The following is a 13,923-nucleotide window of genomic DNA, read 5'->3' as shown; positions in this document are numbered from 1 at the left end:
GGGATCTGGGGCCCAGGGGTGGGGCGACCGACTCGGGGAGCGGAGGCAGGATCCCGAGGGCCCGGGAAGGCGGCGCAGGGGTTCCAGGCGGGATTCTGGGGCCAGGAGAGGAGGTGGGACCGGGGACGAAGGGATCCAGGCCCGGTCGGCCTGGCGTTCGGTGCCCCCTCACCACTAGGCGCGTGGCGCGCGCAGTGGCCCCGGGCGCCCTTGGAGGAAGCTGCTTCGGCGGCGCCAGAGTTGGGCTGCCACGCCCCGGCTGGGATGCGACCCGGCTGCAGCCCGAGGAGGGCACTCGGGCTGGGCTTTGGGGCCCTTGCAGTTGTGCAATGCGTGCGACTGCTCGACTTTCGGCCACCTCGGGACCACCCAGGGGGACTATCGAGGGGCAGGCCGGTTGCCTGGATTCCCTGGGCTTAGCAACTAGTGGTTCTGCAGGGAGGAGTAGGCATGGGGAGGCCATGCCCAGAGCCCCAGGGTTCACTTTTATTTGCTCTAAGAGAAGCTGCTAATTGGGGTGTGGGTGGGTGCGACCTGCCCAGAGGATTTGGCAGCTGGGGTGGTGACTCATGGGTGCACCTGCAAGGTTCACCTGCAGCCACTTGGCATGTAGGTTGGGCAGATGTGGTACACGCACACCGTGGTTGGAGGGTGTTCACTTACCCATCAGAATGACAGGTGCCTGTAAAATGGGATGGTAGTCCACACCTCAGTTCTGAGGATACACCAAGTTTAAGCATTCCCATGGTGCCAAGAGTGCTTAAAAGATGCAGAGGGTTAGGGGGACCTGGCAGGAAGGAGAAAGTGCCTCTAGGCAGCGAGAATGACTGGTGCACAACTGAGAGGTAGCCTGGGCCTGGAAAGCCAGGGGAACTGTAAAATCATGGAAAGGGTGAGATGGAGGGGACATTGACCAGTGAGGAGACAGGGGCTTTTTTTGCTGGTGTCCTGAATTTTCTCTGTAAACTATAGGTTATGCAGGTCCTATAGGTTGATGCAGTGGGAAGGCAAGAGGAGGGTGCTGGGGTTACCCCTCTCACCAAATGCTAGTTACCGAAACCTTCTGGGAGCTGAGGAACCCAGCTAACCCCACTCCTCCATGCCCTGTCCTTTACCAGGCATTCGGTCCTGGGACATTGACCCTGGTGTCTGTAGCCTGGATGAGCAGCTCAAGGTCTTCGTGTCCCGGCATTCAGCCACCTTCTCCAGCATTGTAAAAGGTGAGACTGGGCTCCCCTGGTGTCCTAGCTGCTTCCCTTCCATTGTCCATTGGGCAAATGTTTCTGAATGCTAGGTGTGGCAATAGAAGGGCACAGTCATAACAGCCTCAGTAATTGTGTAGCTGAGGTTCTCCCCGGTGCTGAAAAGCAAGCAGTGGTGGGCACTGACCCAGTGTCAGTGCCCTCAGTCCTCGGCAACCCATGAAGCAAGAAGTAGTGATTTTGTCCCCTTTTTATTGATGAGGCAGCTGAGACATAGGGGACAAGGAAACCTCCAAGCAGCAGTCTTTTTTTTTTAAGGTTTATTTATTTACACATGCAAGAACTGGGGGACAGGCCAGAGGTTGGGGGTGGGGGTGTGTGTGAGAGGATTCACCAAAGACAAAGTGGGGAACAGAAACAGGCAGATCGACCAAAATACAGTACTAAGGGGAACAGCAGGCAGGTTAGGGGTGGTCTGCCACGCCACATGGGTCACCTCCCTGGCTGGGGATCGAACTCGTGTTTCAGTGGCTGCTGGTAGCTTCCTAGTGCTGTGCTTTAACCCGTTGCACCACCAGGAAGGGCCCAGCAATCTTTTGGGTCAGAAGCAGCTGGGGCTGGTGTGTCATGTGAGGCCCCAGGACATTTGGAAAGAGAGGCGCTGCAAAGATTGAGGGCCCAGAGGTGGCATAGGGGCTGGCACAGTCCCGACAAGGACTGTATGTGGCTTGTAGAGGTCACCTCCGCATAGGACCAGGTACACAGTAGGTGCTGAGTCGATGGGCTGAGAGGACGCCAGGTAGAGGACAGTTGGAGGAGGGACCAAAGCTTCTGTGGTTTCCCCACCCCAGCTTCCTCCAGCATGTGACTTCTCCAGGATTAGGAGGGCAGGGGTGACCCATGCTGAACAGAGCAACTGAGTGGCGTGGCTATTTCCTACAAACGCATCCCCCCACTCCACCCCCGGGCCCCCCTCCTCAGAATGTTGAGTCACCTCCCAGCCACTGGGCCAGGGAAGGAAGTGTCTGTCACCTCATTGTCCCAGTGACTCCTGGTCTTCCTGGCCTCTAGCAGGATGAAGGGCTGGAAATCCCATCTGCTCTGTGTGACCTTGTTGGCCACTTCTCCCTGTGTGCCTTGGTTTCCCGCTAATAATACGATATCTGTGTGCTAAGACTGATACTGACAAGCATGGTGTTTGGAACACTTTTGGGCTATGGGGTCAGACCAGGGTTTGTATCCCCTCTCCCAGTCCATGAGACCTTAAACGCCACTGACCACTTCCTGATCCTCAGAAATCTGCATGGTCCTGTCTCAGGGCCTGTCCCAGGTGAGCCCTCTTCTGGGGCTCCCTCAGTGGTTCTCCTGGCTCAGACTCTTTGTTTATAAAATGTAATGATCGTGGATACCCCACAGTAGGGCCCCACAAGCAGCAGAGACCTTGTCACTGTCATTTCCAGTGTGTGACCTTCAAGATAGCTTGTTGATCCTGCCTCACTGTGATCTGTGGCTCTTCCACGAGCCGCTAGTCCTGAGTGACCCTCTGGCTGGGTGGAGCCAGGAGACAGTCCACAGGAGCCCGTGGCTGCCTGGAGCCACACAGGGAGGCAGTGTCTCATCCTGGGACAACACCAAGCTATAGGTCTGATTGCCTCACAGGCCAACGGAGCCTGCACCACCGTGGAGACACCTTGGAGACCCTGGTCCTCTTGAACCCATCAGACAAATCCCTGTGTGACGAGGTAGGCAGGGGTCGGGGACTCTGGGGAATGGCCGGTTACCATTCCTATCCTGATCTTCCTTGTCCCTGACATCATGCTGCATGAAACCCTTTTCTCTATATCCAGGAAGCCTCTCCTGTTGATTGCAGCCTCATTTTACTCTCTCCTGGGGAAAGATTGAGATCAGAAAAGGCTGGAATTTGGGAGAAAGGGGCGGGATGGTAAAGAAGGAAGGAAGCAGGCCAGACAGCTGATGTGCTTCACCCATCTGGGTATGGTAGCTATCAACACTGAATGCTGAAGACTTGATCTTGTAGGCACCTGAAGCTTTCTGCCAGTTCTTACCCGCCAGGAAGAGAGAGAGCCCAGGGCACTCCTCTAGAGATCCTTGATCATTGGATAGAAATGCTCCCATTTGCTCCTTTAAGGGGCTCAGTTTGGACCGTACCTCCCACTGCATGGCTGTAGGGCTAGGCTTATGGGAGCACAGAAAAGGTATGGGGGTCTTCCAGGAGGAGGGGGCACTGGAGTTGGGCTTTGTAGGGTGAGCAGGACTTTTCGTGGGAGGAGACGGGGGTTGTAGGGCCCAATGGAAGGCCCTCCCAGCTTCTGTTAGAGTTGAACACTGGCCTAGCTCTGGGTTGGGACCAGAACAGGTATAGATTTGGGGCTATCCCAAAAAGGGGTTCTGATGATGTCATTGCACAGAATAGTACCTTTAACACTTTTCCTCTCACCGCCAGCTCCGGAACCTCCTATTGGACCCTGCCCCTCACAAACTGCTAGTACTCGCTGGGCCCTTCCTGGAGGACACTGGGGAGTTGCTGCTCCAGACAGGGGGCTTCTCGTCCCGACACTTTCTCCAGGTTCTGGGGGACAAAGAGGTAAGTCCCCTGCCCATCCCCATCTGGCTGTGTGCTGTAGGACCTGGCCATACCTCCCACCCTGCCGCCTCATCCCCTCCTGTTCTGTGGACAGTGGTGGTGGCACATGTGGCCCCTGCTCTCAGTCCAGCCACATGGCCTATTCCAGTAATGGTGTGGGACGGCCCAAGGTCAGTGATGTCCCAGAGGCCTCTAGTGGGGCCCAGGTTTCTGGCCCTATCTCGGACAGCTGGGAGAGGGGCGGCAGGGGGCAGGTCAGCAGAAAATGCTGCCAGCCTCTCGTTCGCACTGCCAGTGATGTGTTTGTGCAGCGATGCTGAGTCACGCCAGCACAGGGGCAGGCATGGAGCCTGTCGTGGGGAGCAAGTGCAGGGGCCAGCAGGTGGGCCAGCCTGGGTGGGGCCAGCTTTTGTTCCATGGCGACAAGAGCTGGTAAGAGACCCTCCCAACCCCGGAGCAGAAAGGGGTATCTGCCTAGTTTTCTCCAGAGTCTTGGTGTGGCCTGGCACTGTGTGGCCCCTTAACCTTCCCCTGCCCCTTTCCAGATCCAGGATCTCCTGGCCTCAGCATCACTGCCTGCAGAGCCGTCCAAGCTCACCATCACCTGTCCAACCTTCGGGAACTGGACCCACCTGGCTCCTGAAGTACTGGGCCTGCAGGGGGTGCTGCAGCTGCGGCTAAACCCCCCAGGCCAGCTGCCAGCCTCTGAGGGCCTGCGTGAGTTCCTGGAGTATGTGGCTGAGTCACTGGAGCGGCCATCTCCCTTTGAGCTGCTTGAGCCTCCGGCTTCCGTGGGCTTCCTCAGGCTTGCTCGGCCCTGCTGCTACATCTTCCCTGGGGGTCTTGGTGATGCCGCCTTCTTTGCTGTCAACGGCTTCACTGTGCTGGTTAACGGGGGCTCGAACCCCAAGTCAAGCTTCTGGAAGCTGGTGCGGCACCTGGACCGGGTAGATGCCGTGCTGGTGACCCACGCCGGCGCTGACAGCCTCCCTGGCCTCAACAGCCTCCTGCGGCGCAAACTGGCTGAGCGCGAGGAGGCAGCGGCTGACGGGGGCTCTGGGGATGACCGTCTGCGCAGACTCATCTCCCCAACCTTGGGGGTTGTGTTTCTCAACGCCCGTGTGGCAGCTTCACGCCTGGTGTGCGGTGAGGATGAGGCCGAGCTGGCTCTGAGCCTCCTGACTCGCCTGGGCCTCACGCCCCTGCCCCTGAGCCGCGGGCCTGTGCCTGCAGAGCCTACCGTGCTCTTCCAGAAGATGGGTGTGGGCCGGCTGGACATGTACGTGCTGCACCCGCCCACGGCTGGGGCTGACCGCTCGCTGGCTTCTGTGTGTGCCCTCCTGGTGTGGCACCCTGCTGGCATCACAGAGAAGGTGGTGCGTGTGTTATTTCCTGGCTGCACACCACCCGCCCGCCTCTTGGATGGCCTGGTGCGCTTGCAGCACTTGGGATTCTTGAGGGAGCCTGTGGTGACACCCCAAGATCTGGCAGGACCTCGACGTGCTGAGAGCAAGGAAAGTGTGGGCTCCAGGGACAGCTTGAGGAGAGAGAGCCGGACAAAGGCACCTGCCAGGCCTGTCCAGGAGCGCTCTGGGGTGGCCCGGAAGGAGCCACCACGGGCTGAGGCTCCCCGAAGGGCTGAGAAAGAAGCGAGGCCCTCCCGGGAGCTGAAGAAGGACCCCAAGCCTAGTGTCCCTCGGGCCCAGCCCCAAGCCCGTGAAGTGCGCCGGGCAGCCTCTTCTGTGGTCACTGTCAAGAAGGCAGGTGCCCAGGCAGCTGCTAAGCCTCGCAGAGCACCTGCTGCCACTGGCCTGGGTGGGCCACCAGCAGAGAATGGACCCCACAACCCTCCGAGCCTCCAGTGCAGAGAGGCCAGCCCTCCCACAGAGACCCACGGTTGCCCTGCCCCCCAGCCGGTGGCCACACCTAGTCAAGAGAGCAGCCTGGAACTGGGGCTGAACCTTGCCAGGGAGAATGCAGGCAGCTCACAGGAGAAGTGTCTGGAACTGCCATTGATCAATAGCACCCCTCAGCCATGTACCCCCTCGCCTGTGGAAGCCCACCAGGGCCCCGCTGAGAGCAGCGGGCGGATGTCCCTGAGCCCCCTGCGGGGCGGGGAAGCTGGGCCAGACGCCTCACCCACAGTGACCACGCCCTCACTGCCTGCCGAGGTGGGCTCCCCTCACTCCACGGAGGTGGACGAGTCCCTGTCCGTTTCTTTTGAGCAGGTGCTGCCACCAGCTCCTGCCACTGCCAATGAGACGGGGCTGAGCCTCCCGCTGCGGGGCCCCCGAGCTCGGCGCTCAGCTTCCCCACATGACGTGGACCTGTGCCTGGTGTCGCCCTGTGAGTTTGAGCACCGCAAGGCTCTGGCCATGGCCCCAGCGCCTTCATCGCCTGGGAGCTCCAACGACAGTAGCGCCCGGTCCCAGGAGCGGGCAGGCGCCGCGGGGGCTGAGGAAACCCCGCCCACGTCTGTCAGCGAGTCCTTGCCCACCCTGTCGGACTCAGACCCGCTGCCTGCCGCCCCTGGCACTGTGGACTCAGATGAGGACACAGAGGGCTTCGGGGTCCCTCGCCGTGACCCCCTACCCGAGCCCCTTAAGTTTCCCCCACCTCTGCCCACTCCACCGAGCATCTGCATGGTGGACCCTGAGATGCTGCCCCCCAAACAGGCCCAGCCGGCAGAAGGCCTCAGCCGTACCCGAAAGTCCCTTGTGCGCCCCAACCCTGGGACCACAGCTCCCAAAGCCACTCCAGCGACCACTACCAAGACCAAGGGACTGGCAAGCGGGGACCGGAACAGTCGGCCCCTCGGTGCCCGGAGCGAGCCCAGTGACAAGGGAGGTCGGGCGCCCCTGTCCAGGAAGTCCTCGGCCCCCAAGACTGCTACTCGAGGCCCAGCGGGTAAGTGCCTGGGGACCGGGATCCTGCAGTCGACTGCTGGCCAGCTCCCCTGTCCTATGTGACATCAGTCACACCCAGGGCTCCCGAGACACCCCCGATTCACTGATGGGGGGGGGCAGGCACAGTGAATTGAGACATACAGGGAAAGGACGCAGAGCAGATAAGCGAAAGGGAGGCCTCCCTCACGGGGTCCCACAGTGCCGACTTACTAATGGGGGAGCCCTGTAATTATTAGTAGTGTTCTGAAGGTCTGTGTGAGGGTCTGTCCACCAGGGGCACCCAGTAGACTCTGTACCCAGGATTTCTATTGGGGGTTGATGATGTAGCAGCATGAACCTGAATTCCTCTCTCCCAGAGGGGAAGCAGGGATCAGTGTAAGCCATGTTCTTACATGGACGGTTAGCAGACTGAGCTGCTCTTAGGGTTTGGGAGGCGGAAATCCAGTTTTCCAGACCAGCCAACCGCCAGCCTGTCAGCTTGCTGAGAAAAGCGGTCTTGGTCCCACAGTGGTTAACATTTTTCAATAGTAAACTATATGCCACAGCTTCCTGCCTTGCCCATGTTTAAGCGAGCAGTTCTGTGGCAGTAAGGCGTTCACGTGCATCCGTCACCGCCCTCCACCTCCAGAGCTTTTTCATGTTATCATGTGTGGCCTATGTCAGAATTTTCATTTTTTCAAGATTGAATAACATTCTAGTGTCTGGACAAACCATCTTTTGTTTAGCCTCTCATCCCTCAGTGGGTACTTGAGTTGCTAGGAACAATGTCTGAGATATTTTCTCTCATTCTGTGGACTGCCTTTTATATTGATAATTTTTTTTGATTCCTAAGTTTTTAGTTTGTGAAGTCCATGTTGTCTATTTTTCCTTTTGTTTCCTATACTTTTGGTGTCATATCTAAGAGATCATCAAAGTCAGTGTTCTAAAATAATTTGTCTCACATTTTCTTCTAAGAGTTTTATAGGTTTAGCTCTTTGATCAGTTGAGTTCATTTTTGTCTGTGGTGCTAATTAAGTTTCATCTTTGTGCATGTGGAGACCCAGTTTTCCAAGCACCTTTTGTTGGAGAGACTGTCCCTATTTAATGATCTTGGCGCCCTTGTCAAAAATCTTTTGACCATATGTGGGATGGTTTATTTCTGGGCTCTGTTCCATTGATTTATGTATCTGTCTTTATGCCAGAACATGTTGTCTTGTTACTGAGCTTAATAGTAAATTTAGAAATCTGGAAATGTGAATCCTCCAACTTTAAACTTTTTTGGGATTGTCTAGGCTATTTGGGATCCTTTGAGATTCCATTATACATTTTGGGATGAATCTTTCTGTCTTTGCAGAAGAGTATCATTGGAATTTTTATTTTGATCTGTAAATGGTTTTTAGTAGTGGTAATATCTGTACGATATTAAGTTTTCTGATTCATGAACATGGAGTGTCTTTCCTTCAGCTGATGGCTTTAATTTCTTTTAACAATGTAGTTTCCAAGTATAGTATTTTGTCTTCATGTTAAGATAATTCCTAAGTATTTTACTATATTTGATGTTACTATAAGTAGAGTTTCCCTAATTTCCTCTTGTACATTCTCATTGTTATATAAAAGTGCAGCTGGTTTGGGTCTACAAACTAGTACTTTGACGAATTCATCTATCAGTTCTAGCAGATTTCTTTTGTGTGTGTGTAATCTTTAGGGTTTTCTATACTATTACATTTTGTAAAAGAGATAACCCTACATTTTCCTTTCCAGTGTGTATGCTTTCACATATTTTTATTTCCTAATTGCTCTGGCTAGAATTTCTAGTCCTATGTTGAATACAAGAGGTGAAAGCGGCATCATTGCATTGTTCCTGATCTTAGAGGAAAACATTTGGTCTTGGATTGTTAAGTTGATGTGGTTTTTCAGGTGTATGTGTGTACACACACACAGCTTTTCTTTTGTTGCGGTATTTCCTTCTATTGCAGGCTTGTTGAGTGTTTATCATAAGAGTGTTGAGTTTTGTCAAACGCCTTTCTATGTCAATTGAAATGCTCGTGAGGGCTTTTCCCTTGATCTGTCAATCTGATGTGTGACATTGCTCAGTTTTTGTTTGCTGACACACCTCTGTGTCCTGGGAATAAATCCCACATGCTCATGGTGTGTTAGCATTTTACTATGCTGCTGAATGTGATCTGTTGGTATTTTTGTTGATTTTTGCATCAGTGTTCTTAAGAAATGTTGGTCTGTATTTCATTTTCATAGTGTCTTTCTCTGACCCTAGTGTCAGGTCAATGCTGGCCTCATAGAAATCATTTCTTGCTCTCCAGGTTTTTTTTGGAAATTTTTGAGGAAGATTGGTATTAGTTTTTCTTTAAGTGTTTGGTAGAATTCACCAGTAAGTCCTGAAGGTTTTAGTCATTGATGCAATCTCCTTACTAGTTATATTTCTTTCAAAATTTTCTGTTTCTTTGTGATTCAGTATTAGTTTTTCTGAGAATTAGTACTTTTTTTATATTTGTTGGAGTACAGTTATTCATAGTAATTTCATAGTATTTTTTATTACTGTGGAGTCAGTAGTGATATCCCTATTTTCATCTCTGATTTTACAAATTTGAGGACTTTTTTCTTTGCCTTTTTAAGTTAGAAGAACCAACTTTTGGTTGGTTTTTTTCTCCTGTTATTTTTCTGTTTTCTAAAATTTTTACTGTTTTAATTATTTCTTTCTAGATTTGAGTTTAACTCTTTTTTCTAGTTCCTCAAGTTGTAGATTTATTGTTGACTTTTTCTCTTACATCAAATACAAGCATTTATAGTTATGAACTCCCCCTTTAGCCTTCTCTCAAGAGATTATCTCTTCGTCTCTCAACAGTTGGATTATGTATCTCAGTGTCTCTTTGAGTTCTTCCCACTTGGACTAACTGAGCACTTTTATTTTATTCTCTGCCACCTTCTCGTATATATCTTTAACCCTTTCTCCCTAGAACCCTTGCTCTTAACCTCAGAAGCCTCATATCATTTATTAGCATCACTATATATTTTTTATTATAATAGTTTATTTTTATATATTTTTGTGCATTTTTCCATCTCAGTTGCATCCCTTTGGTTTTCCCATGACCAAAATCACCCATGTGCCATCACCATAGTCCAGTGCATTTCCCTCCTCCTGCTGTTTTTGATCCCATTCCTCACTGCACCTCCACAAAATGTCTCTGGTATATAGCTGTTCATCATTATCATTATTTCTTCTCCTGTTCTATTATATTCCTGCTATGAGAGAAACCATCTGGTATTTTTCCTTTTCTTTCTGGCTTATTTCACTAAGCATGATCTTTTCCAGCTTCATCCATGTTGCTGCAAAAGACATGTGTTCATTTTTTTTTTGGTTGCTGAGTAATATTCCATTGTGTATATGTACCACATCTTTTTAATCCGTCTCCACTTTTGGGCATTTGGGCTGTTTCTATATCTTTCCAATTGTGAATAAAACAGCAATAAACATGGGGGTGCAGGTATCTTTTTGAATCAGTGTTTTTGTGTCTTTTGGGTAGATACCTAGGAGTGGGTCATAGGGTAGCTCCATGTTAAGCAGTTTGAGGAACCTCCAAACAGTTTTCTGTAGTGGTTGTACTAGTTTACATTCCCACCAGCAGTGCAGGAGAGTTCCTTTACTCCACATCTTCGCCAACATTTGTTGTTGCTAGTTGTTTCAAGATGTGCCATTCTCACTGGGGCGAGGTGGTATCTCATTGTGGTTTTAATTTGCATGTCCCTTATCACAAGTGATGTTGAACATTTTTTCATATAACATCAATAAAGTCCAACATTTATCTTTTGACTTGCTTTACTACACGTAATTCCCTCCAGTTCCTCAACCCAGTTCTCTATCTGTGGGCACTTAGTTGTTTTTGTATCCTAGCTATTGTAAATAGTGCTGCAGTAACAGCAGAATACATAATTTTTTGAGTTGATGATAGATGCCCAAGAGTGTTTCCATTTTTAGTTTTTGAAGATAAATCTAAAAGGTAAACGTTCTCAGCTTTGCAGGCCAGCTGTCTCTGTGCCATATTCATCTCAGTGGCTTTAGGGCAAAAGCTGCTCAGTAATACCCGAGTGGGCATGTGTTCCAGTAAAGCTAAGCAAAGCAACAGCAGCCAGACCACAGCTTGTGGCTCCTGCTTGATCACTATCCTGCCCATGGCCCCCTTTTTCTCTTGTCGCCATTACGCTCTGCCGCTGACCTCTGCACACTTTCTGCAGCTGTGATGATCTTCCCTTCCCAAGGCTCCCCCAGGTGCTTGCTTTCTCCATCCCTAGCTGTGGTGGGAGGCTGCCAGCCCCGAGCTGGGCAGTGTTTACGGTTGGTTGTAGGATGGCAAGTGTTGAGCAGACTGCTCGCCTAGCGCACTACTGTGATGAGTTGGTGATGAACCCACATGGCCAGGAGAGGTAGGTGCCTCCCCTCACACTCTGGGATCACTGTCTGCATTGAGATCACCATGTCCTGAGTCTCCCTTTGCAGCTCTGTTCCTCCCATTCCCCCTCTGGGGCTAGGGTTTTTTGTCTGTCTTGGTCACCACCATGTCCTCAGGGCCCAGTGGCCCAGGAGGGTATGATCAGTGTTTCTGAGTAATTGAACAGGTGGAGGCTGCAGAAGCAGCAGAGCATTCCAGGTCCTGGCTGCTGTGGGAACTGGAGCTTCTAAAACCCCCCTTTCTGGAAGCCCTCCTCAATTGCCCCCACCCTTTGGCTCTAGAGTTGTCTGTGTTCTGGGACGACCAGAGAGGCTTCAGGCGCTGAGAGTTCATTGTCAGGGCGATGCTGTACAGAGAGAAGCCAATGATGCTGAGAGCCTTGTCTTGGCCCCTTTCTGGTCTCAGGAACGCATGACTGACCCTGTTCCTCTTGCTTTTAGGGGCAACCAGCAGCCGTCCAGGAGGCTCGGCAGCTCCACCTGGCTCTCCTGTCTACCTTGACCTGGCCTACCTGCCTAGTGGGAGCAGCACCCGCCTGCTGGATGAAGAGTTCTTCCGGCGTGTGCGTGCCCTCTGCTACGTCATCAGCGGCCAGGACCAGTGCAAAGAGGAGGGCATGCGGTCTGTGTTGGATGCACTGCTGGCGGGCAAGCAGCAGTGGGACCGCGACCTCCAGGTGTGCAGCTGTCTCAGGCCTCAGGCAGGCCTGACAGTGCTGAATGTCATTATGACATTGCCCAAGCTCCTTACATGGAGCATGGGGTGAGGCGTCTTCCTGTTAACCCTGTGACATCAGTGCCGCCTTTGTCCAAGACACAGAGGAGGAGCTAGATTGTCTCCACAGCAGTAAGACAGTGAGGCCAAGCGCAGCAGTCCCTCTCAGTTCGCAGGCCCTCGTTCCCATCGTGTCCTTGTCCTTGTCTGTCTGCAGCAAACCTGGACACCGAGAGAGGGTTTGACTCCCTGACTTCTAACTACTTTGGTGTCATGAAAAATAGCCAAGGGAAGTGGTGGGGTATATGCAGCTAAGAAAGCTGAGAATTTATGCAGAGGTGATGGTTGCTCAAAGCCTTGAGATAGAAGTGGAGTCTTAAAGGTTGAGAAAAATCCAGGTGGGTAGGGAAGCTTCCAGGTATCTGGTACCCGTGTGTGTGAGCACCGACACCAGCCTTGCATGAGCGGGGCAGCCCCTACTCTCACACAGCTTTCAGAGCAGAGTCCCAGGTGGCAGGGACAGCATGGAGGTGGGAGCCAACCTGACTAAGCACGCAAGCAGAGGGGCAGCAGAACAAGATAAGAGATGAGATGGAGGCAGAGGGTCAACAGGAAGCATGGTGGTGGTCCAGGGATTCGTGAGGGTCCATGGGTGCTGTGGAGAAGAGAAGGGGCTTCGGGGTTGGTCCTGCTATAAGCATCAGGTGATGTACGAGCAGAACGTGGGATGGGCTGGGAGGCTGCTTCACTCAGTGTCGGTTCACTTGTCTTCCCGCAGGTCACCCTGATCCCTACCTTCGATTCAGTGGCGATGCATGAATGGTATGAGGAGACACATGCCCAGCACCAGGCTCTGGGCATCACAGTACTGGGCAGCAACAGTACTGTTTCTATGCAGGATGAGGCCTTCCCTGCATGCAAGGTGGAGTTCTAGCCCCTCCCCACCACCAGCACCTGCCACTGTTCTGAGATTCTCCTGCATCAGAAATAAACCAGGTACTTCACTTGGCTATGGCCTCACTTCCTCATACTAAATGGGAGACTTAGTCATTGTTGGCCATTGGGCCCTTAGTCCCAGGAACTGAGAGTCTGTGGACTCCTGTGGCTCCTAGGTCAGCCCCAAGGGTGAGAGTAACGACCATGCTATCCATTGCCCTCCAGTCCAACCCAGTGACCATATGGGACCATTATACAGACAGGAAGCTGGCGCGCACACACACCCCAGAGTCAATTGCAGGACCCTCACCACACAAACCAGTCAGTGCTGAGGTGAGCTGTGAACCCAGTCTCTGCTCCAAAACCATTAAACAGATGAACCTCCACTTCAGAAACACTGAGCTCATGGCAGGAGAGGCACTCTGCAGGAAGGACTCTGCAGGAAGGACTTTGTCTCTGCACCAAGATAGAAACACCTAGATAGAATATTAGGCAAGGGGCCATCAAGATGATTGAATGCCCACCCCATCAACCACATTAGTCTGAACCCCAATACCTGTGAGTATCCTCACATATGGAAAAAGACTCTTCATGAATGTGATTAAATGGTAGGTCTTGAAATAAGGTCCTCCTGGACTAGGGTGACCCTAAATCCAATGACACGTGTCCTAAGAGACAGAAGAGGAGATATAGAGAAGGCACATGAAGCCTGAGGCAGAGAATGGTGTGACACTTGGAGCCTTCAGAAGCTGGAAGAATCAGGAAACATCCCTCCCTGTGCCCTCAGAAGGAGCCAGCTCTGTCCACATGTAGACTTCAGATTCCCAGTGTCTAGAACCAGGAGAGAATAATGTCCTGTTTGTAGTTTCCAAAATGTGACCCTTGGTGATGGGGGTCCCAGGACACTCAGCACAGCATGGCCTTACCCAGCACGTCCGCACACTGCTCTCTTCCTGCACAGAGACCGGTCCCTGTGTGGCTGTCTGCATGTGGTTCCATGGTACAGGTGCCTATGAATCTCAGGCCATGTCCAAGTGTGTTCAGGCTGTCAGAGTACACTTGTCTCCTGTCATCTAAGGTGTCAGTGAGCCACAGTCAACAACCGTCCAAAAATATTT

At 52.3% G+C, this 13,923-nt stretch overlaps 1 protein-coding gene across 1 annotated transcript in view; it reads left to right on the top strand.

The window, feature by feature from the left end:
• Window positions 1–12,877, top strand: part of MAP1S (microtubule-associated protein 1S) — a 13,359-nt gene extending 482 nt beyond the window's left edge. Inside the window, exons 2-7 of the mRNA XM_004688184.2 lie at window positions 1,117–1,220; window positions 2,862–2,944; window positions 3,667–3,807; window positions 4,353–6,714; window positions 11,596–11,831; window positions 12,648–12,877. Of these exons, the coding sequence (XP_004688241.1) occupies window positions 1,117–1,220; window positions 2,862–2,944; window positions 3,667–3,807; window positions 4,353–6,714; window positions 11,596–11,831; window positions 12,648–12,803 (3,082 nt within the window). The 3' untranslated portion in view covers window positions 12,804–12,877. The remainder of the gene's footprint in view (window positions 1–1,116; window positions 1,221–2,861; window positions 2,945–3,666; window positions 3,808–4,352; window positions 6,715–11,595; window positions 11,832–12,647) is intronic.
• The last annotated feature ends 1,046 nt before the right edge of the window (window positions 12,878–13,923 follow it).

The sequence above is a fragment of the Condylura cristata genome, unplaced genomic scaffold (genome assembly GCF_000260355.1).
Source record: "Condylura cristata isolate star-nosed mole 26May11 unplaced genomic scaffold, ConCri1.0 scaffold00024, whole genome shotgun sequence".
NCBI lineage: Eukaryota > Metazoa > Chordata > Mammalia > Eulipotyphla > Talpidae > Condylura > Condylura cristata.
The sequence above is the reverse complement of the archived record's forward strand: the minus strand, read 5'-3'. Positions and strand labels throughout refer to the sequence as shown.